At 40.0% G+C, this 25,556-nt stretch overlaps 1 protein-coding gene across 1 annotated transcript in view; it reads left to right on the plus strand.

Moving 5' to 3' along the window:
* The window catches only part of SH3TC2 (SH3 domain and tetratricopeptide repeats 2), a 64,447-nt gene extending 46,850 nt beyond the window's left edge, over positions 1-17,597 (plus strand). The window contains exons 13-17 of the mRNA XM_075209622.1: positions 7,856-8,006; positions 8,385-8,507; positions 9,122-9,272; positions 10,793-10,989; positions 13,758-17,597. Coding sequence (XP_075065723.1) covers positions 7,856-8,006; positions 8,385-8,507; positions 9,122-9,272; positions 10,793-10,989; positions 13,758-13,949 — 814 coding nt within the window. The 3' untranslated portion in view covers positions 13,950-17,597. The remainder of the gene's footprint in view (positions 1-7,855; positions 8,007-8,384; positions 8,508-9,121; positions 9,273-10,792; positions 10,990-13,757) is intronic.
* Positions 17,598-25,556: the final 7,959 nt, after the last annotated feature.

The following is a 25,556-nucleotide window of genomic DNA, read 5'->3' on the forward strand; positions in this document are numbered from 1 at the left end:
AGTTACCTACAATGTTATGTCAGAAGACTTTGAAGCATACTTCATTTGTTATTTTTTACATTTGAAGTAATCATTTTCAACAAATATTGATGTACAAAGCCCCGAGAGTAAGAATAGATGATAAATATTGCATCTAACATGCAGAAAAAGGGGAATTGCATTGTTCAATTTGCCAACATTGAAAAATTAGGCCATTTCCATGGACAATATTTTAAAATCTGGATCTGTTTATGAAAATTAGGTCTAGTTATCCAGTGTGTAATATTTACCATTTTGAGTCTCCTTTTTGACATTACTGTTATATGACAACTTATATGTATATTCAGATCATGCTTAGTACATACCTCCCAACTATCCCATCTGCCAGAACTGTTGGGAGGTATGTCTGTTGTGGGCAACTGCCCATGGTAATACAAGGTTTTTTTCTAGGGGGGACCAGTTGAGGTGGGCCTTGAAGGGCTTCAGAAGAGCCATTTAGCATCACCACACCCCTCTATGGACAACATGCGCCCACACACTGTCCCAATTTGGGCATTGAAAAAGTTATGTATGCACTGTGAGATTTCCATTTCTATATTGTTGTTTGAGAGGCATGTTCTGGTATCAGCAGCTGATGGATAGGGCTGGTCTTCTATTGCCATTTGTAAATTCCAGGGTTATTTCTTGGTACGATAGCTCTCAATTTAAAAACCTATGAATATATGACCCAGAGACTCTCATTGTTTAGAGTTAGGACTACCCAATTAGCAGAAGCGCCTTGACAAGGCGGGTGGCTTATCATATATTTGCAAATGTGTGTAACTGAGATTAATGCAAGTAGAATAGCAGTGTGCTGGGGTAACAGGAAACATTTCTGTAACATGTTATCTGCCTCACCGCAAGATGTTGTCCTTTATTTATCAAAAGGCCAGTAGGCTATCTTACAGTAAATCTGATATGCACAGGAAAAATGCATTATCTCCTCTAGTATCGTTAACTATATGAAGCTCCAAAAATGTTATATCATGTTTTGTTAAAAGTGATAGTAGTTATTTTATTTAAAGCACATAGCATTTCCAATGTAATGGTCCCTCACTTCTCCATTTTACCAGCCAGAGCCGTGGTTTAAATATGAACACAGCACCATGTACAGCTCCTATAGGGCCAGTGGTATTCTACTGACACTATACTGGCCCTGATTAATAGCAGCCTATATTAACCAGGGTCTAACTTTGTTCAACATGTATTAGCCTCTCTGGAATAAGTGGCAAATGCTAGCCCATACTTGCCAACTCCCGGAAACAAGTTTCCAGGAGAGGGGGCGTGACGCGGCGGGGCCAAAATGACGCGATTGGCCTTGCACCGCCCCCTCCCGCCCTCCAAAATGGCGTGAATCACCGAGAATCGCGTCAAACCTGGGATGCGGGAGAAATGCCAGCTTGCCCAGGAGCCCGGGAGACTGACCCGAATTTCGGGAGTCCCCCAGACTTTCCGGGAGAGTTGGCAAGTATGTGCTAGCCCAAAAAGTATGAGTAGGAGGATTTTTTTAATTAGGTGAGGATCTGGTTTGTCGAGTTGGAGGCCCCATTGTAATATTGCTATGGAGCTTAGTAATTTATGGTTATGGCCCTGAGCCAGAACTCCTTCACTGAAAACAAAAGGCAATATTGAAAGTAGAGCTCTTTCAATATAAAGGACATTAAAGGTACTCTAACCTTAAAAAATGTTCTTTGCATAAGATGGTCATACACATTTATGGATCGTTAGTGTGGTGTAACCCCTGCGGGGAATGACAGATGCACACGTATGTCCTATCTCCTTCACGAATTGTCCACCTACCACTGATACCAACTCGTCAGCACTGCTCCCCACACTGATTCAGTCTAGGGGGAAATCACAGCAACAACAAAAATGTGGGGTTTTCCATGTGTCTTTTCCATTGCTGATTTTGTGGTTATGCAGATCACAGGAATTAATATAGCTGTATGGATTAGACTGTGGGAGGTGCAAATTGTTGCACAGTATGATGAGCAGTTTGTGGTGTTCCAGTGTGAAACAGGTTATTACAAGATGCAAGAAGTGTAGGTTGTACATATAACAAGACGTTTCTGGTTCGGCTGTAATCCGCAGAGCAACTGTAGGCACACTAAATGGACACATTTTTACACATCCTCAGAGATCTCATTAATTTATACTTTACAACCTTTTTAATGGACTGTCTTTTGCACAGTCTAGGTGCATTTTAATGGAGAAAGTGAATTTATACTCACAGATAAACAAAATGACTTAAAAAAAAACTAAAATGGTGACACTTTTAAAGTGAAGATAACCTTCATCTATATTTACTGTCACGAGTTATGTAATAAAAGAGCGTTCATCCACTGAGCTTCATGGTACATCTCTGCTCTCTGCTCTTCTAGTGAGAGATGTGTCATCAAACTAGAAATTTGCTTAGGATTGCGGGATGCAGAAAAATCTGAAGACGCACACTCTGTAAATGTCACATCGAAATCCAACCTCCAACCACTTTAGCCATCCCCTATATTAAATAAAACTGTTCAGATTATTTTTGTAAAATGCTATTCAGATTATCTTGATTTATGGATTAAATGAGGAGCATGTGCTAATTAGGTTATGGTAATCCTGTACTTTCAGTGATATGACTTTTTGTACAGTCCAGATGCATTTCCTTTGGGTAATCAAATTTATATGCACACAAATACCCATTTAGTAATAATATTGAGGCAAACAAACGTAATAAAGACCGTCCCTAGGCAGGGCCGGATTAACCCGAGGTCTAACTGGCCCAGGGGCCTCGGGCATCCAGGGGGCCCTTCAAAGTCCTCAGCAGCATTATTGATCGGTCTGGGGGCGGGGGCGCCCCCAGCCCGATCAATGCTGCTGAGCACTGTCACTGTAGTCCTCCGTCCCCGGCGCTCAGTAATCTGCTTACTGAGGAGATCTCGCGAGTGAACTCTCGCGAGATCTCCTCAGTAAGGAGCTCCTCAGTAAGGAGCTTACAGCGCGCCGGGGACGGAGGACTACATTGACAGGTAAGCGCTGGGGGGGCCCTTACGGGGTATGGGGGGGCGGCGGGTGGCTCACATTGGGGGCCTCACGGGGGAATGGAGGCGCCCTTAGCCCAGGGGCCTCCATTCCCTTAATCCGACCCTTACTCTCCTGATTAATTTAAGACTTAAATGAGGCTGGGGCGAGTAGTATTTTAGGAGAAAAATGTTTCATTTATTAAATAGAACAGTCATCCAGCAAAAGTAGGCACAAACTTATTTATGGGGGGAAGCATGCAACTATGTATGTGTGAGGCAGATAAATAGGCACTATTGCAGCTCATAATTTTTGTATGTTCTAAATTACCTTTACAGTCTCTTATTAAGTGAATCCCTCTTTATCAGTACAATGTCCACTTCTGGGCTGAAAAGAAAAAGTCTTCTTCTGTTCACACCTAGTTTTTACAGAACGGCTGCTAAATCACATCAGGAAAGTTCATGAAGGACAAACAAAGAAAATATATATACATATGCGAGACTGCCCTGGGTGGGCTACAGTCATAAATGAAAATTATATATGCTCTCTCTCTATGTAATCTGACATTGCAACACAAATGTGTTAAATTATTTTCAGAGATAGAGCCTGGAGATGGAAACCAGCTGGGTTCTACATATAACGATAGCAAACAACACAGTGACATAATTTAACAGGACTGCCAAAATAAACTCAAACATTGAGGAAAAAATGGGGAATACCCTTAAGCAGAGAATTGCCTACAAGAAACATAGTGCTCAATATGTTTAATGTCAAGTTTAGAAATGATGACTACCAACCTTTAGAAGACTTGTGTTCCATGAAAAGTTTCTTAGGACTATTTGTTCATGAAGTTCAGCAGGTCTCCTGACATCCTGCTCATATCTGCCACAGCTCTCATGGTTCCTGCATTTTCCAGTAGGCAATGTCTTCTTGGTGCGCTGCACATCTTAAAGACTGGATAGGGAGGAGCAAGGCAGACACCTCTGGATTCTTCACACTCCTGCCGACCCGGTCTGTTTTCAGGGGGAGATTTTACCAGTAAAATGAGCGGGAGCTGGTGTGTGGAAAGCGTTTGTGTCCTGCGGGATATCATAAACTCTGAACTTCAGTAAAGTAAACTTTGGGGTATAAATTGAACTGTTAGTTTTGGATTGAATTATTCCTTAATGATGATTGCCTGTTTAAGCAGTATATTTGCAATGAATGTGAAAACCTCAACCTATTCAGTTTTTAGCTACAAGCTAAACAGGTTAGTGAAGGAAAACGCTGACATATAGTCACCATGCACCATGTTGGTGTATTCCAAACGGTCTTTCATTGTGTGTATTTCCATGGAGCTCTCCTAGCTGTTGTTTCTTTCCCTCACATCAATAGAGATTTGGAAGTCTTTAAGTGGTTAATTCATTGGTTATCACTTTTTGATCTATGTTCTTTGTTGAAAACTATTATTTTGATAAGTAATTGTAGTGGGAACTTTCAATATTCAACATAATGACACAGTGTTATCCAATTAATTAACTTTTTCCAGTTTAAAACTTCAGAATCTTAATTAAAAAGCCAATTAACGATGGGTAACACACACAAAAATGTAGGATCATTTTGAATACACCCAACAACTTTTGAAGTGTGTCCAAATGTCACACTATTCTATTCTATTTAGATAGTAATGGAAAACTCTCTAGAAGATTGAGCTTTTCAGTAGCCATTTCATTAATTTCAATAGCCCTTTTATTTTAGTGTGGTTACTATGTGTCGTTCTTTCACGCTGCACATGCTCACAAAAAATCCTCACAAGTACCTACACCATACTTGCCAACTCTCCCGGAATGTCCGGGAGACTCCCGAAACTCGGGTAGGTCTTCCGGACTCCCGGGAGAGCAGGCAAATATCCCGCAAACGGCATCTTGGTGTCAAAATGCCGCGATTCGCTGTGAATTGCTGCATTTTGTCCGCGCCCCTCGCGACAAAAACGGCATTTTGTCGCTGGGGGCAGGGTCAAAATGACGTGATTCTCCTCGCCCCGCCCCTCCCACCCTCCTACCACGCCCTCCTGCCTGGGATCTCCCGGAAAGAAGTTCTAAAAAGGTTGGCAAGTATGACCTACACCTATGCATACATTTTTGCCTGACTTTACCTGAAGAGTTGTTACTGGGCGGAAAGGGACGTTCCAATGTAGGCCCGAGTACAGTAAATGCATGTTCATGGAATTGTGAGCTAATGTAGACCTGAACACAAATGCAGATATGCCTCTTACAAGCGTATTATTTGCACCAGCTCGTGCATATACTACAAGAGAGAAAAAATTCTTGCCAAAAATGATTTCTTACTTTCATGATACGTACATGAGAAGTAAGGTTATATTTGGTTTATTATATGAAGCTTTATAGCAATTGTTTGTTTTCGTATAAAAACAAATTTATACAAAGTTTTATTGTGCTTTCGAGATGGTTCTGTGTAAGTTCGCCTGCTCTAAATCTGGCACATATGCTACAGATGCAGAGCTGGATACATTTTGAGATATGTCCAACTCCACATATGGGCCGAAATGCACTATTTTTACATGTGCATTTTTAAGCTGTAAGTCTTGGGGCTATATTTACTAAGCTGCGGGTTTGAAAAAGTGGAGATGTTGCCTATAGCAACCAATCAGATTCTAGCTTTCATTTATTTAGCACCTTCTACAAAATGACAGCTAGAATCTGATTGGTTGCTATAGGCAACATCCCCACTTTTTCAAACCCGCAGCTTAGTAAATCTAGCCCTTGAAGTCTTAAATCAAAGCACCCCCTAGTGGTCACTGTTATCAAAAAACCTTGTGATCATTGAACATTGATGTTTAAGAAAGGGTTAGACAAATTTTTAGCAGAAAAGCGTATCCAGGGTTAAGACCGTTAATTAAGATGAAGGATAGTAGTGGATCCAGGGAGCAATAGGACTGCACTATTGGGTAAGGTGGAAAGTGGATCAATTTCTAATATAAGAGAGGGATCGCAGGAGATCCAAAATAGGTTGAACTTGATGAGCTGGGGGTTTTTTTTCAACCTCATGAACTATGTTACAATTGCTCAATTTAAAACTGCATTCCGGAGTACTAAAAAAATGACTGTACTCGACAGACCCTAGGGGGCTGTCCATGCTATATTACAGAAATGGAGAAGACCTGGGAAAAACAGTTTGAGTGCAGTTCTTGGAGCGCCACTAAAGGGAGGAAGGGCAGGAGTAGGTCATTGAGATTCTGTTTGGGCAACTGGTAACCGTGCTTTAAACTATTTAATTCCCCCCTCTTCTTTCAGTGTATAGACCAAAGGGGGAGGTGAGACATATCCGTCTCTCTCCTACTCTGTGCTCCTTCAAACGTGCACTCAAAACTCACCTCTTCCTCAAAGCCTACCAACCATCTACTTAACCCCCATCTCCTCCCTTTAGCTCGTCCTCCCTTCTCTCCTCTTGCCTCAACTGGCTCCTCTTGTGCCTGGTCTGTTTACCCTCCCTTAGGATGTAAGCTCGTATGAGCAGGGCCCCCTCCCCTCCTGTCTCCATACCTGTTCTTCCGCTCTGTCTTTACTGCATATGACTGGCTGGAGTTTCTGAAGTATTGGTACTTTTTGTTCATTGTTCTGTATGATTTCACCCTGTATAGTCTACTGTTAGTACTGTGTGCGGCGCTGCGGATACCTTGTGGCGCCTAACAAATAAATGATAATAATAATAATAATGTTGCAGGAGTCCTCTCATGCAATAACATGTTTACTCGAGAAACACTATTAACAGTTTTAAAACTGTGCAAAGAATATTGTATATTTTAAAGAGGAGATGACTTTGGAATAAAAGTAGTGTAGTTACCTATAGACGGATAGAACCTTATACAAAATGGGAATCACTTGATGCAAAAAAGTGTAATTTTGGTTACAAACTGGCGATATTTCCACAATTTCAGCTACAACTTATCCTATAAGAAGCATGATTATTGATTACCACCAGTGCTGAATTAGATCATAGAAGTGTGCCCAAAAAAGTAAGAAAACAAAATTTCACTGGTTCACAGCACTAATTTGTTGTTCTAATCCTATGTAGTCTACATGCTAGGTTGGAATAACAATTATTGTAAAATGTAACCTGTGTCATGGTACATAAATTGATGATATGAATTAAAATTATGTGGTTCCAACTCCACATTACAGTGAGTGAATTTTGTTGTCCAAATGCTGTTTTCTACAAATTCTAAACCCATTATTAACCAGATTTTTAGAGCATTTATCCGGTACTTGACTATCTCAAAATTAAAGATCTCTCTCCCCCTCTCCCCCTCTCCCCCTCTCTCCTAATAAATAAGTTCCAAGGTCATCATAGGTAACCTTTGTTACAATCTTTTAAAGTCTGAGGCATACAGTAATTGAGTGTCACATAGATTCTATAAAACTCTGGTGCTTTTATTTTTTTTGCAGTTTGAAGAGAGACAGTTTGGATACTATAACTCACCCTTGCTGTTGAGATGAATACATTCTTTTAAGTCATAAGATCTTTTTATATTGCAGCTGGATTTTCTGATAACAATGGTTGCATTTTCAAATAAATGTTAGTTCCTAGCTGAGAGAATATATATGGTTATTTTAATAGCACAAAAGTTCCCAGCACAAAAGCATTGTTATGTTTCCTTTCTTGTCTATGGCGTGGCTTATGCAGGAAGCTTTGTTTAATGTATGCTTTATGGTACGGTTTCTCAACCAGAATACTGTGCTACATATGAACGCTATGACGTAGTCTTTTGGAAGCTACTGTATATTTCATTAAGCATACGGACATTATTTCTAAAGGCTTGCATTAATTGCAGGTCCCTACGGAAAGCACTTGATTACACCAAGCAGAGTCTGAGGATTTCCATTGATCTTGGACAACAGGAGAAAGCGGCTGAGAGGTGGATTCAAGCTGGAAAACTGTATTATCTACTACAAGAGCACGAACTGGTGGAGATTTACTTGCATGTTAGTGATACTACAGCTCATCACCACAGAGAAGCACATTATGACACAATAATTACACATTTGTGCACCACCAATAGTGTCACTTCATTGGATAATAATCTAATACACTATGTGAACAGAAACACACATCATCCAGTTCAGTTTCTTCAGATCATTTTAGTAATGGTTGTGATTAGGGTGGGAGATAGTCAATAGCAAGTGATTTACTGCGGACATGCAATATGCAGCTTGTTTTGTTGTCCATAGAGCTTTGATCATGGAGAGTGTGTGGGCTAATTTTATACTACACCATTCATTTACTAGGCTAATAACGCGAAGGCCAGACATCCCAAAATAAATGACTGAGTGATTATGAATTATTCTGTGATCTCATTACAGGCTGGCATCCAGACTTCTTTGAAGTCAGAGCACTTTACTGCTACACTGCACCTGTATGAAGCGGCTGGAGATATATTTTTCCATGGGCTTGAGAAGAAGGAGAGGGCTCTTCCTTTTTACAAGGTAATCAATACTTACAAATGATACCTGGAACCTGACACACAGTGCAATATAACAGAGTGATAAGTAGAGTACTTCTAAATATGAGCATTGCTATTGTTCAATAAGCCTTTCATCAGTGTTGATACTCAAGGAAAATACACTCTAACTGTAAATATATTAGTGGTTGAATTGTGAAATGTACTTAATTGCACCACAACATGTAGTGGACATTGTGTGTGTCCCTGGTCTGTACTGCACACACCCCGACTTCATACAATTAAGTTGGATTTGTATTTTGCAGCCATAAAGACTCCTGTTTTGACTTTTCTCTGTTTATAGTATGGCACTTTATGCTTAACTATTTATTTTGCAAGCATTAAAACTTTCAAAGAAAACATTTTTGCAGCACTGTATTCATTGACCGTAAAGTGATCAATATCGGAACTTCTGAAACAACTGGCTACTTGTAAACACACATTTAGATGTTTCTTGAGAGCATCTCTGCCAAGGAAACGATAAATGTAAATGTTATTGCATAAGTTATGTGAAATTCATGTTGCTTGAGGACATTGCAAAATAAAGGGTTGAATACACTAACTGGAAATAAAATTACCTCTATTGTACTCTGTTTTCAGGAAGGTGCTCTTCCACTAGCAAAGAAGCTTCAAGACACTCAATCACAGCTCCGAATTTTCCACAAACTCACTCATCTGCTAGTAAGTCAGGGAGACTATAAATCTTCACTTGAATTTGCTACAATGGCCGTCCGGCTCAGCACACTTGTGGGTAGGTAATGTGAATGTTATACATATATACATAGACATAATACATCAGGCCTTAGATCATGACTTTACAATAAGGAGTTGCAACACTGCAAATGCTGAGGCAACAGTTATGCCCACCATTTAGCCATATAAATATGTATGTATAGGTTTGTCAGGCTATTTGATGCCTCTATTGTAGGTGTATTAGGTGTCTGAGTTCATGGTGAAACAAGCATACCAAATAAGAACAACTCCGGACAAAGTATTATTTGTTTTTAGAGCTCAGTCATGGGAACTTTGCAGTTCTGATAGTTGGAAGGAAAGAGCTGAGCCCCACGGTTCCTGCAACTCCCTGTGTAAAGGTCATTTCTGTCATGCTCAACAGCCTGGTGAACTTTGAATAAGCCCAGCACTCAATGCAAATGTATTGATGGAGTGCCATGCCACCCAGTCAGTTTTTGGCTGCAGATGTCCTATAGCCCCTTTGCGGCTGAGCCTATTTTGCCACTTTTTGGTCTGATCACATTCCAAGATCAATATTGGTAATTAGTTTGTGCAGTACCCACACAAAAAATGCCATTGGTTTGCTTATACCTCCTGTCACAGCAAAAATAATATACCCAAAATGGCCAAAAAAGTGTTTTTCTTCAAAGTAATTGTGTATATACTCTTCTTAGAGGCAGGATTCTACCCATATTTTTTCATAATAAAACCTCTCTCTCTCCCTCTCCATGTGTGTGTGTGTGTGTGTGTGTATGTATGTGTGTATATATATATATATATATATATATATATATATATATATATATATATATCTCAATCTTTCAAGAGTGGTGCCCCTCTTTCATATGAGGTACCCCTGATTATTTTTGAAGACAAAATCTGTGCCCTCCTCCACATCCCTGCACTTCTTATTCATTTCTGTAGTGTAGGGAGTATTGTTTGGTGATCACACATGATTTTCTATTAAGGTGGGCATCTTAACCTCCATATTTTATTATCCAATAGCAGTGAGATAACTGCTATTGGATAATAAAATGTGGAGGTTAAGATATTTATAAATTGGTTTCCATAAAAATAGTTTATTTATAGTATGGTAGGTTCACATAAACATTTTAGACCCAAGAGTCTATAGATATGGTTTGTTTATAGTAATTATTCAGTAATAGACTCCAGTCCTATCGCATTCCCAAGCAGAAGACTTGCAAAGTAATGAAATACACTACCAATCTCTTGACATTTCTGCCTGATTTAAAGTAATCTTACGAAATATAATAGATAATAAATTTATTACGGTAATGGTCATATTTCCCACTGTACAGATATTTAATGAATGAAATATAAACATGATACAGCATAAGCCGTCAGTAATCATATATTAGTGATGACATGTGCGTACAGTTCTTAGAAATGGAATGTTGGGAATCTTTGTTTGAACTTAATGTAACTGCTCTTTAAAGCATTGCTCTTCATCTTACAACTGAACAAAGTGAGGGAAGTCCTCCCTCCCAGATGTTTAATTGAATTTATGTCTCCATTTAGACGATCCGCTACAGGAGTTGGTTGCATTCCATCGACTGGCGGGAGTTTACTACTCCTTGAAGATTTATGAGGTTGCTGAGTACTGTTACCTTAAGGCGCTGTCTACATGTTCTTCACCAATACAACATACAGTGGAGGCTGGCTACTACGTAAAGGTGTACTGGCGCCTGGGAGATATTGCACTGCATAGAAGAAAGGTAATACAGTTACATAAATCCCAGTCTGGCCTTTACCATCACCCCTCTGTTCACCTCCATATAAGTTGCCAAGTGGAATCAACTTTGTTCTTAGTTTTTACCTTGTCGAAATTGTGTTGGGAAAGCAATCTTGTAGTGCAGCAGACAGGAAAATTATTTCAAATGCCTGATTTCAACCATAAAATGACTGTACAATGTATATCAAATTGTAAATCTTCATATTATAAATTTGAGGTATGAATTTAAAAAGAAAAGTGGGGAGAAAAGAGAGTAATGAAAGCTACAATTAGCTACAGCATTACCATATTGGCGCATTTATTCCAAGAATAAAAAATAATCCAACACCAATTTTAATTCTAAATATATTTTATTCACAATATGGAAAATGAGTCCCTTTACAAATTGATAAAGGTCTCTTTATTAGTATTCAAATATATTAGAGGGGCATGAAGTGTCTTTTGAAAGAGAGATGTGTATTCAATGCTCAACAATATCTCAGTATATGTTAAACCAGGAGGTGTACTATATAACAGCCATATGTGCTTATAGGTTTTGTCCACTTTGAGATAAGCCCCCTCAACAGCTCTACCCAACGTCATAGGTGCCCTTACATTATATTGTATTGAGTATCAATTCCTTCTGTCATTAAAGAAACTTCCAGCGCTGGAGGACTGATATTCATGGCATTCACCGCTCTATGGATGGGAGAGGTCTGTTAATATGGCACTTGGTTGAATGTATTGGAGCATCTATTCAATCCATCTACCCAATTAGGTATAATATTGATTACAAACCCCCTGCCTCTGCACATTAACTTCCACATTTAGTCCTTTGCAAGTCTCCACAAAATTCTGCAGCCACAGACAGTTAGACTAACCGATCAAACCAAATACAAATATACTTAAATCCAGAAGGAACACTTATGAGATTGATGAAGGAGGAAAACCAAGGGAGGAGAAAGCCCCTGCTCACAATCTTCTTATAATCTAGAGGGATATGGCAATTATGAAACCATAGACGCTAGTGGGACTCCGAGTGGAAATGGGACTCTAGCTGGTAGAATATCCAGAGGAAGTACTATCATGTGGGTGTAGGATGAGGTACAGTTAAAAGATGGGTTTTGAGAAAATGTTTGACAGATTGAAGATACGCAAGAGTCTGGTTAGGTGGAGTAGTGAAGTAAAGTGTGGACCGACATGGAAGAAGTGTAAGTGAGATGTGGTTATGAAAGAGGAGGTGATGCTCAGGTCAGAGAGGATTTATTGTGACAAAGTCAGATATGTATGAAGGGGAGGTGTTCGTGAGGGCTTTGAAGGTGAGGGTGAATAGCTCGTGTTTGATTCCAGAGGTAATGGGGAACCACTGTAGGCATCTGCAGAGTGGTGTTGCGATTGCAGAACAGTGAGAAAGGAAGATCTGTCTCACCGTAGCATTTAGAATGGATAGTAGAGAAGAAAGACAGATGAGGTGAAGGCCAGATAACAGGAGGTAGCAGTAGTCAAGGTGAGAGGTAATGAAAGAATGGATAAGTGTTTTGACATAAAGAGGGCAATTTTTTGAAGGCGGAGGCAACATTACAGGGCAGAGAAACTGGATTTTTGCCTTGGTGTCATCTGCACCTTTATGTCAGTGGGGAGAGCATGATATCATGAGGAAGGCTAGAGGGTGGGTAACTGACACTGTGAGGAGGTAGGATGATGAACTCTGTGTTGGAATTTCTTCACTGGCATTGGAAATCAATTATGAATACAAGATTTTGCAAAAGCGAAGGAGCCCAGACCAAATCCCTACCCATGTTTGGGAACCTACTAAAAATTAGGGTTTGTCCTAGAGTTGACAACTTTATTTAATTTTATAAGAAAGTCAATTGTTTGATAATTCATCAATATGATCTGTGGGGTGAAGTATTTGTCAAACAATATTAATAACGATTTTTACTCTGTGTGGTACAAATTAAGAGGTGCCTAGAGTCTGAGAAATCTGATCCTGGGGTGAGCTATAAAGATTATGAATTCAGACTATATAAAGAGTGAAGTAAAGCCACTGTTTAACTTTAATATGTATCAAAGGCTGTGTATTACTGAGCTCAATAATACACCTGACATGCCTGTAAGTTTTATACTTAACTACGTCCACCATGATCACTTTCACTACTTTGCAGCTGGTTGCCGTGTTACGGTAGAGGTGCCTTTCTGCGACAGCAAATACAGAGTGACTGACACCTCGGTAGACTTGCTTTGTAGAAATACAGTTATGTTCCAGTAACTAAAATTACAGCATTCTTGGCTTCTTTTGTCTGTATTAGATCCCATAAGGACACTAACGGTATGGGAGTAGCTTTAGCTATTTGTTTTGTATTGCAGTGTGTAGGTAATAATCTACTTTGAACAGTGCTGCAGTGGTATATTTACTTAACAATAAACATTGTATTTTGCCTTCATGGTTTAAATATGAAAATCTAAATATTGGGGGATATGTCTAAAAATATATGTGGGAACGATATAATTATGCGGCATCAGTTATATTTAATATACATAAAAGCTGGAAGAATAGAAGTTAAAAAGAAAAGGAATAACAAAGCAAGCATTAAAATGAAAACACATCTGAATACATAACAGTTAGAACATGATATTGATTGGTTGTGCTTTGTGTTAAATTATCATACCCCAGTGATTTTTTGTTTGAAACGTAATAATACAAAACGAATGACATTTCTTCCTAGAGCACCTAGCACATCGTTCCTGATGTAATTACTTTTTATTTTACAGGATGCTGAGGATGCAGCCACATACCTCTGCTTGGCCCTTGCAGCTGCTATTGAAGTTGGGGATCAAGCGTTTCAGCTGTTGCTCATGGGGAAACTCTCAGATGTGTATGGAAAGTTCCTTTGTGATGAAGAGCAAGCAGACCTGTTCGTTAAACAAATTATACAACTTGGCAATAACCAAGCATGTACGTGAAACTCTGCAGTACACACCCTGGTAAAGGACAAAAAGTGAGAAGCTCAAATCCCTCCATGTCACATGACTCATGGAAACCTGTAAAAGTGTAAAAATATTTACTAACAAATAAAGTTAAGGTTATCTAAAAAGTAGCACCTATTTATCAGTATGAGCTAGTAAGGACTTTGAGTCATTGCACAGAGCTCTTACGCACTGATAGCATCTCAGGTATAAAGAGGATAATGGTATTATCCCACACAGTACAAGAGAGATTTACTAAGCATTCTACAGGCAGTGTTTGTTTTTTCAGCTTGGAACTCTCAGATCTTATATATGAATCATCAGATCTTATATTTGCCAGAAGGGCAATGTTGACATAGAAGAGCATTGAATCTCTTAAGATATTGTATGATTATTGAACTAATCTGAATGCACTAACATAATGCACATGGTAACACCATGTATTATTTAAATAAAGAGCAGTGATGTGTGTAAAGTATCACCAGCATTGACAGCTACAAATTGTCATATTTGCACTGATGCACTTAAATCATAATCATCAACTAAAATACATATAATATGTAAAATATCATATGTAATGTAATTTGCTAAACTAAAATCAAAACAATATTGATATCAGGACATACTAAAGATGATGATATTTTTGGTTAGTTGGTTATTTAATGGTTAATAATGTGCTAGAGTATTTTAAATCTTTAAATTAATACATACTTTTCCCACATTATCATAAAACTTACTCATTGACTGATAACTTCATTCTTCTCTACAATAAGGCATATGTGGTGCCCTATAGAAATTGATGTAAAAGCAGAATATGCACTATTTTTATTGTAGATAGGAGCTGGCTAGAATTTTGCAGTATAGGTAGTAGACCAAGATTCAGGCAGATAAAGCTGTGACAGGTGGCCTTTTTTGTTAAATATTTCTGTGTCACTGGCTAAACTACAGGGTGCGCAGGGGGTGCCTTCCTCCGAGGCCCTCAACTCCCCAATAAGAACCTACTCTGCATTTAACAGAGCAGAGCAGAGCAGAAGTCTGTTCTGAGCATGCTCAGAAGAGGACCCCGCTCTGCTCTTTTGAGGCTAGGGCGATAACGGCGGGCCCCTATCCAAATGTTGCTATGGGGCACAGCAAAGCACTTTTCCCGGCACTGGCCTGGGTCATTCCTTCAGTGGTTGTATTGGAGGAGTACATGTAACAGACTGGTCTACTCATGACCTTTCCAATATAAATTGTCTAATGATGAAGCATTAACAGTAGTTAAAATACGGGATTTCATCAAAATGCACTTTGTACGATATACACTGTATAATTAGAAGACATTTACTATGATATACTGTATAACTTGACATGGAAAGAAAATACACATACACATTATTCATTTTTGTGTGCTCGGATAATATTACCATATTACAAATCTATCAATATAATGATAAATAACTATGTTTACTTTAAATCACAATGATTTTCAACAGTGTATTTTAAATTGAACTAAACAATTTTCGTTGACAGAACGAATAATTATCATCTGTGAATGGAATGAATAAAAAAACAGTTTGTTTAGCTTCTCTGAGATATTAATAATAATAAGACCTTGTAGATCTAAATTGAATTTGTCACAATATATATGTAATCTATAGACATTAATAGATGAGTTTTGTTGTTCATTAATATCAACCAATCACTCCAACAAATGTCCCTGTTAAATGCACAGGGGAGTACATTAAATGTGACTCCTGATTTGGCCACAGCTATGGCCAATCCAATCAGGCCCCACATATGATGCACACCTACAGTGCCAGGAAATTTGAAATATACAGAAATGACAAAGCATGTAAAATTGTACACATATATAACATGTAGATTACAGTCTGGTATCGGGGGACATTTTACCAGTGATAACCTATGCATTATTGTATGGAATGATCAGGGAAAGGGTTCAGAAATAAGCTAGACTTGGTCTATAACCAAGTATAGACTAGGCTTGTGCCTAAGGGTGCTTAGAGGAAAGGGGCACCATGCTGCTATGCTCAATTTACATTTCAGTCTAGTTTGTACCTAACTACGCACATGTAAATAGCTTTATTAATTTTCTTTCAATTAAGTCTTCTGATGGCAGACATCACTTCTGGCAACATAGGTGCCTTTTCTCTAACATACATTTTGAAAAAAAATCAACTAAATTCTTTAAAAAACGTTACGTATTTTCTGTTTCATGAATATTATATTTGAACTGAATGAATTCTTGAGCAGTAAAAATATAACATTGTTTTTCGATGTAAATTTTCTAATAGTGATTAGGTGCATTTTTGTTTTGTTTTATTCCAAACTACAAGCAGAACAGAGAGATTATATTAGATGACGTTATTTAAATATTTGTCTAATGTAAATATTAAAATATTAATGTGTCTGGTGAAGAACTCATGCTTCATCCTCCCCCTTATATTTTTTCCTTATCTCCTCCTAAAGCTCTCCTGTCCTATACATATACTAAGCAGAGATAGGCAAAGATGTTTGAGACTAATTTCTATTTAAGTAGTTGTCTTTCACGTGATTCCTGAGCGAAAGAGAAAGAAAGAAGTGAGAAACAGAGAAAATAATTGTTGAAAGTTCCCATTTGCAATCCGTTTCAATAGAGTATATACTGGTAGTATATAGCAGGAAGTATGTATAGAGAGGTGAAGTTATCTGTCCATCCAATGAATAACTATTGATCATTTTGTTTCCAGTAATAGTTGACTGGTTCGGCTGCCATTATTTGTGTTTGGTGTGATTAACTGTTGCTTATACTGCATGTTTATATGTGTATAGAATATGCAATTGGCTGAAAATGGAGATGTATATTTTTTTCCCCCCAATGGTTTTGTTGCCAGTAAGCTGTGATTCACCCATGCAGTTTTCATTATTGATACATTTATTGCATGTATTGATTGACTGACTGTCATTCTGGTGCTGTTTGTATTCTGTATACAATTTTACTACACCAAAAGGATACAATAAACCTATTAAATGGGCTTAAAGAGTAATTCCGCCATAACATTAGTTTTTAAACAACCATATGGCTGACTACAGAACTGTGGTAGTCTATGTCCATGACGCCTGTGGATCATTGAGAACTCACCCCTGCCGGGGCTACAGCGCTGTGTGTCCAGGAACAATGTAAATACAAACAGCACTTCTATTGGCTTCTAAGATGGGATTTGTTTGGACTGCATAAACTAATAAACTGCAAATGCTAATACCATCCCCTCTGACTTGTTAGCAGGGAACAGCAGTTCTGCCTGGCACGTGCCCACCAGCTCTGCTAGCTAGTAGTAGGGGCAGTTGTTAAAAAAGAATGGTATGGTGGAATTAGTCTTTTAACCATGTATGGGTTTGCAGTTAGCCTGCAGCTATATGCTGGGACTTGTAGTTCCACAACAGCTGTAGAGCCACAGGTCGCTTACCTTTAAAGTATAGGAAACTTCAAGACTCAACAATATTGGATGAAAAGTGACTGGAGAGGATTCCTTCTTATGTTTAACAATACTGTATATTAAGTTTCACAGTATAAGAATATTTTTAAATAGCATGTATAAAAATACTGATTGTGTTTATGTAATTGCTATGATGGTTCTCTGTAAATAAACCAAATGTATATTTTCAGAGTTTGTAAAGTTTTGATTTATTAAAAATATTACATGTCCTTGACCCTTAGGTTGTTAGTTATTTATATTAGAAATATCTTCAACATAACATAATCTACACAGAAACGTATCCTTAATTTTCTTTTTATCTTCAATTGTGTTTTGAACTGGATAGTAAATGAGAAATTCCTGTGTACTATAACTAACTTTTTGTGTGGTGATACAGCTTCATCTCCACAGCCCGGGGACACTCATAGTTCCGATACTCAGGGTACATGCGTCCTCCCATCTCCTTCTTTTTCAGTACAGCCGCTTGTTAAAATAACACTGTAAAACTGAAAAGAAGCCTATTGCATACTTACTTTCCCAGAATGTCCAGGAAACATTTTGACCTTTCTCCCAGATCTCGCCCATTTCCTAGTGAAGTGGATGGGATGGTGGCCCTGATGAGATTTATACCCCTTTCGCCCTGCTGTGCATGGTACAACATACCTGCCAACATTGAATTTTGTCCTCCAGGAGGGGGGCGTGTTGGGAGGGGGCGGGTTATGGCAAATTGTGTCATTTTGGTCCCGCCCCTGCTACGATAGCAACATTTTGTCAGGGGGAAGGGGGTACAAAGGTGTTTTGCTTGTGAGGAGGATGAGTGTGAGATGAGGGAGGGGACTAGTCACAGGAAGGGAAGCTTATCACAATGAATACTGGAAATTGTTGAAAGGAATTGGGTATAAGCTTAATGTCCTAGCTTAAAAGGTCTTTAAATAATTGCATAATGAAAAACCCACAGGAAACAAAACAAATCAATTTGGATTGAGTAAGTAGTGATGTAGCTCCTAAATGCAGTAATCTCAGCATTTTGTAATGCCAAATATTTTTCAGAGCTGTGCAAAGTACTTTCTACTCTTAGATGGACATACAGTATGTTCTCTTTGTCTTTACAATTTTTACAATTATACTATTAAGTTATGTCAATGACTGTATTCATGTATAATTGAATCTCTGCCAAAATCTTCCTGACTTTCTCTACATGTACTTCCATCTAAGCCGGGTCATGTAAGGCTGCCAAAATTGTTAGTTATTAAAATGATCGCACAATCATTAACTCTACAACAACCATGGTGGAATTGTTGCACAAAATTCCCATTCCGATTCATGAATTGACTAAGGGCAACAAAGAGATGAGCACGTTTTATTTTTTTGTCCTTTTTTTTTGGTCAACTTATGCAGGTAGTGGACAAATGAATAAATATACTAATGTAAAGTTATTTAATAGTGTGTTGGGCCACCAGATGCAGCCTGTACGAAACAAGACATAAAATGTTTACCAGTGTCTGAAAAGGTGCAGGTTGATTGCAGTACCATTCTTCCACAAGAAAGTCACTGAAATAAAACTTAGTGATGGTGGTGGGAAAACGCTGTCTAAGGCATCATTCCAGAGTATTCCATAGATGCTTGATTGGGTTCATATCTGATTACTAAGAAGGCCTTGATATATGGAAAACATCAGCGTAAAGCTCAACAAACTATTGGTCAACCACACATGCTCTTTGGATAGGGGCATATTCTCCTGTCAAGAAAGAGATCCTGCAACAAGAGATCACTTATTACCATTGAGGAGAGGTTAGAACCTAAATCATGCCAGTAAAATGCGCCCAACGGCATTACGGAACTACTAGAACCATTCACTATTGGAAACAATGACTCAGGGTTTTGGAGTTCTTTAGGTTAATGCCACATGCGCACTCCTCTGCTTGTCCAGAACATAGGGAAAGAGGATTCATCTGATCATATCATCTTCCACTATTCTGTAGCCATTACCTGTGCTTTTTGCACCCCAAAACTCAGACATGATTTGCCAGGTGTGATGATGTTTAGACCATGCAACCCAACTATGATATCCTTCTCTGTGAAGTAATCATTGCACCTTTTTGATTAAATTGACTGATAATGATTAGACTGCTATAAATCAGACTTATTGTCCACTCACCAAACTTCAGGAGTTCAATGCAAAACTCATCTGGGGCATTGGTTAAAGATTTTTATCTCTTAAAAAGTCCAGTTCAGCTCTTGGTTACAATGTGGTGACTTTTGCTAACTTGTACACAAAACAATATGAACATGAGATTCTATGTACAATGTTTTATTATAAACACTACATAAATTACATTTTACTATTGTGTTTTGGCAATAATGATGAACTCCATGCAGATAACCTTAGTCTTGGCCACTTATAAACTCTTTCTCTGAGATAACTTTATAAAATGGAATGTAAGCCCTGCTGTACACTCTGTACCTCTGGCTCTGTGAGTTATTGGGCAGGCATATGGCTGGGCAGTCCCATGGAGCCTGAAAACCTCCCAGCAATTGAGTGCGGGGAAACTACATGTTGCATCAGCCCCAGTCACTAAAACTAATGGGATGATACAGATAAAAACCATGCAGAGCAGACGTCTTGCTCTCTCTAGCCGGTGCCAGAGACAGAGATGGAAGGCAAGGGAACAAGTGCATAAGGCAAAGCTGCATCTGTCAATATAAAGGAGCAGCTGCAATTGGGAGTCCATGTGATCCAGGACCCCCAGAGTGACAACAGCCTGAGTCTCTTGAAGAAGACAGAGAATGAAAGACTCCAGTACAGCATCACTACAGAAGAGCATCTGTGAGTAAATACTAACCTCTTTAGCAACTCAAATTGTCAAGTGTTACAGTACACCAGGGGAACATGTTACAAGTGTTAGGATTAAACTCTGCACTTATCAGGTAAAACATGAGAACTGGGAAACTTGTGTTTATGTATGAAGCACTTATTCATGCCTTAAAGGACATGAAATAGTTGGAGAAGGGTCCATCTTATGCTTTGTGATTACCTTGAAGTTATAGACAACCAAAAGAGTGTAAGTGACAGTATTTATTGTTTTTATCATTTTGTCTGGCATATAACTAATCTGGGTTCGGTTCAACAATACTGCTGGTACTTGGAATAGTTTGTGCTTGTTCACTACTGAATTACACTGTAGGAATGGCTTAAACACATTTTCAGTCTGAACACATGTAGAAAGTAGAGATGAGCGGGCTCGGATATCTGAAATCCGAGCCCACCAGAACGTTGCCGATCCGAGCCGGATCCGAGACAGATCCGGGTATTTCCGCCAATTGCAAAACTGAAACCGAGGCTCTGAGTCATAATCCCGCTGTCGGATCTTGCAATACTCGGATCCTATAAATTCGGGCATTGATCAGGGTAGAGGGAGGTTGTGTTAGGTGGGCCTCTGTCCTGCTATATCTCGTGCTGTGCTGTGCTGTTCAGTTCTGTGCTGTGCTGTGTTCTGCTCAGTCCAGTGGTGCTGTGTCCTGTGCTCTGTCCTTCTGAGTTCAGTGGTGCTGCTGTGTCCTGTGCTGTGTCCTGTTCAGTCCAGTGGTGCTGTGTCCTGTGCTCTGTCCTTCTAAGGGCATTGTTATTTCCCCATTATTCCCAAGTTTTTTAAAAAAAGTTATAAAAAAAAAAGTAATTATAAAAAAACTAAATTAAAAAAAAATATCCAAAAACAATCCTGCAGTATAAGTCCATTGGTACTGCAATATTACAAAGTTCACTGATCCTGCAGTATAATTCCAGTGGTACTGCTATATTACAAAGTTCACAGATTCAGCAGTATAAGTCCAGTGGTACTGCTATATTACAAAGTTCACTGATTCAGCAGTATAAGTCCAGTGGTACTGCAATATTACAAAGTTCACTGATTCAGCAGTATAAGTCCAGTGGTACTGCAATATTACAAAGTTCACTTATTCAGCAGTATAAGTCCAGTGGTACTGCTATATTACAAAGTTCACTGATTCAGCAGTATAATTCCAGTGGTACTGATATATTACAAAGTTCACTGATTCAGCAGTATAAGTCCAGTGGTACTGCTATATTACAAAGTTCACTGATTCAGCAGTATTAGTCCAGTGGTACTGCTATATTACAAAGTTCACAGATTCTGCAGTATAAGTCCAGTGGTACTGCTATATTACAAAGTTCACTGATTCAGCAGTATAAGTCCAGTGGTACTGCTATATTACAAAGTTCACTGATTCAGCAGTATTAGTCCAGTGGTACTGCAATATTACAAAGTTCACTGATTCAGCAGTATAAGTCCAGTGGTACTGCTATATTACAAAGTTCACTGATTCAGCAGTATAAGTCCAGTGGTACTCTCCTGTGCCGCATATAATTTTTAAAGGCTTTGCCGATTGTGTGTGGCTTAGGGGTACGCTCTCTTGTGCTACATATAATGGAAAACAAAAATTTGGAGGATAAAGTAGGGAAAGATCAAGACCCACTTCCTCCTAATGCTGAAGCTGCTGCCACTAGTCATGACATAGACGATGAAATGCCATCAACGTCGTCTGGCAAGCCCGATGCCCAATCTCCTAGTACAGGGCATGTAAAATCCAAAAAGCCCAAGTTCTCAAAAAGTAGCAAAAAGCGAAACTTAAAATCATCTGAGGAGAAACGTAAAGTTGGCAATATGCCATTTACGACACGTAGTGGCAAGGAACGGCTTAGGCCCTGGCCCGTGTTCATGACTAGTGGTCCAGCTTCACCCAAGGATCTAAGCCCTCCTCCTCCTCCCCCCCCCTACAAAAAATTTAAGAGAGTTATGCTGTCAGCAACAACAACAAAACAGCAAAGAACTCTGCCTTCTAAACAGATGACATCACAAATCCCCAAGGCGAGTCCAAGGGTGTTGGTGGTTGTGAAGCCTGACCTTCCCATCACTGTACGGGAAGAGGTGACTCCATCCAGCATTTGCAGCACACCCTCTGCATATGTTGGAAGGATCACCCACAGTGTAGATCCAGATTTGGATAATCAAGGTGTCAATGTTGTACACCGGGAGGAGGCTATTGAGGTACCTGGCGCTGTGGAGGAACTTGATGATGAGGATGGTGATGTGGTTATTGTAAATGAGGCACCAGGGGGGGAAACAGCTGATGTCCATGGGATGAGAAAGCCCATCATCATGCCTGGTCAGAAGACCAAAAAATGCACCTCTTCGGTCTGGAGTTATTTTTATCCAAATCCGGACAACCAATGTATGGCCATATGTAGCTTATGTAAAGCTCAAATAAGCAGGGGTAAGGATCTTGCCCACCTAGGGACATCCTCCCTTATACATCACCTGAATAACCTTAATAGTTCAGTGGTTAGTTCAGGAACTGGGCCTAGGACGGTCATCAGTACAGGGACACCTAAATCCCTTGGTCCTGTTGGATACACACCACCAACACCCTCTTCATCAACTTCCTCCACGATCTCCATCAGATTTAGAACTGCAGGCCATGTCACCAGCCAGACTGAGTCCTCTTCTATACGGTATTCATCCGAGGAATCCTGCATCGGTACGCCTACTACTGCCACTGCTGCTGTTGCTGCTGTTAGTCGGTCATCCTTCCAGAGGGGAAGTCGTAAGACCGTTACGTCTTTCAAAAAACAATTGACCGTCAAACAGTCATTTGCCATGACCACAAAATACGATAGTAGTCACCCTATTGTAAAGCGTATATTTGGGCCGGAACTGCTATGTTGGTGTTAGACGTGCGCCCGGTTTCCGTCATCAGTGGAGTGGGATTTAGAGGGTTGATGGAGGTATTGTGTCCCCGGTACCAAATCCCGTTGAGATTCCACTTCACTAGGCAGGCAATACCAAAGATGTACAGAGAAGTACGAGCAAGTGTCCTCAGTGCTCTTAAAAATGCGGTTGTACCCACTGTCCACTTAACCACGGACATGTGGACAAGTGGTCCTGGGCAAATGAAGGACTATATGACTGTGACAGCCCACTGGGTAGATACATCCCCTTCCGCAGCAACAGCAGCAGCTGCATCAGTAGCAGCATCTACACAAAGTCTGCTCGTGCCAAGGCAGGCAACATTGTGTATTACAGGCTTTAATAAGAGGCACAACGCTGACAACCTATTAGAGAAAATGAGGGAAATTATTTCGCAATGGCTTACCCCACTTAGACTGTCCTGGGGATTTGTGGTGTCGGACAACGCCAGTAACATTGTGCGGGCATTGCATATGGGCAATTTCCAGCATGTCCCATGTTTTGCCCACACCGTTAATTTGGTGGTGCAGCATTACCTCAAGAGTGACAGGGGTGTGCAGGAGATGCTTGCGGTGGCCCGCAAAATTGCTGGACACTTTCGGCATTCTGCCAGTGCCTACTGCAGGCTCGAGGCACATCAAAAAAGCATTAACCTGCCCTGCCATCACCTCAAACAAGAGGTTGTGACGCGCTGGAACTCCACCCTCTATATGCTGCAGAGGATGGAGGAGCAGCAAAAAGCCATTCAGGCCTACACCGCCACCTACGGCATAGGCAAAGGAGTGGGGATGCGCCTGAGTCAAGCGCAGTGGAGACTGATTTCCGTGTTCTGCAAGGTTCTCCAGCCGTTTGAACTTGCCACACGAGAAGTTAGTTCCGACACTGCCAGCTTGAGTCAGGTGATTTCCCTGATCAGGCTGTTGCGGAAGCAGCTGGAGAAAGTGAGGGAGGAGCTGGTAAACCATTGCGATTCCACCAAGCATGTAGCTCTTGTGGATGAAGCCCTTCGTACGCTTTGCCAGGATCCGCGGGTGGTCACTATTTTAAAGGCCGAGGAATACATTCTGGCCACCGTTCTCGATCCTCGGTTTAAAGCGTATGTTTTGTCTCTGTTTCCGGCGGACACAAGTCTGCAGCGGTGCAAAGACCTTCTGGTCAGGAGATTGTCCTCTGAAGAGGACCGTGACATGCCAACAGCTCCACCCTCATTTTCTTCCACATCTGTGGCTGCGAGGAAAAAGCTCAGTTTTCCTAAAAGAGCCGCTGGCAGGGATGCTGATAACATCTGGGACGGACTGAAGGACCTGCCAACCATTGCAGACATGGCTACTGTTGCTGCATTGGATGCTGTCACAATAGAAAAAATGATGGAGGATTATTTTGCTGACACCATCCAAATAGACATGTCAGACAGTCCATATTGTTACTGGCAGGAAAAAAAGGCAGTTTGGAAGCCCCTGTACAAACTGGCTCTATTTTACCTGAGTTGTCCCCCCTCCAGTGTGTACTCGGAAAGAGTTTTTAGTGCAGCGGGGAACCTGGTCAGTGAGCGGCGAAGGAGGTTGCTTCCTCAGAACGTTGAAAAAATGATGTTCATAAAAATGAATTATCAATTCCTCAATCAAGTACAGCACTGCCCTCCAGATAGTACAGAGGGACCTGTGGTTGTGGAGTCCAGCGGGGACGATTTGATAATGTGTGAGGAGGAGAAAGTACACACTGTAGGGGGAGAGGAATCAGAGGTTTAGGATGAGAACGACATCTTGCCTCAGTAGAGCCTGTTTATTTTGTACAGGGGGAGATGAATAGCTTTTTTGGTGTGGGGGCCCAAACAAACCAATCATTTCAGCCACAGTTGTTTGGTAGGCCCTGTCGCTGAAATGATTGGTTTGTTAAAGTGTGCATGTCCTATTTCAACAACAAAAGGGTGGGTGGGAGGGCCCAAGGACAATTCCATCTTGCAACTCTTCATTTTCTTTGCCAGCTCTTTTTGTGGGGGTCCAAACAAACCAATCATTTCAGGCACAGTTTGGTAGGCCCTGTCGCTGAAATGATTGGTTTGTTAAAGTGTGCATGTCCTATTTCAACAACATAAGGGTGGGTGGGAGGGCCCAAGGACAATTCCATCTTGCAACTCTTTTATTGCCATTATGTGACCATTCAACAGTCGTTTGCCATGAGCACAAAGTAAAACAAAATTAAAACAAATTCAACAAATTAAACCAAAAGTAAAATGCCCTGTCATAATCAAAAACAATTTTGACGTGCTTGAACTACTGTAGTGTTTATAAGTTAGAAACACTACACTTGAAAGCTTGAGCCTTTAAATGAAAAAGTCACTCTTCATTGCACGAATATTTGCAACAGCGACAATTTTTGGGTAA

The sequence above is a fragment of the Mixophyes fleayi genome, chromosome 4 (assembly GCF_038048845.1).
Source record: "Mixophyes fleayi isolate aMixFle1 chromosome 4, aMixFle1.hap1, whole genome shotgun sequence".
NCBI classification, from domain to species: Eukaryota; Metazoa; Chordata; class Amphibia; order Anura; family Limnodynastidae; genus Mixophyes; species Mixophyes fleayi.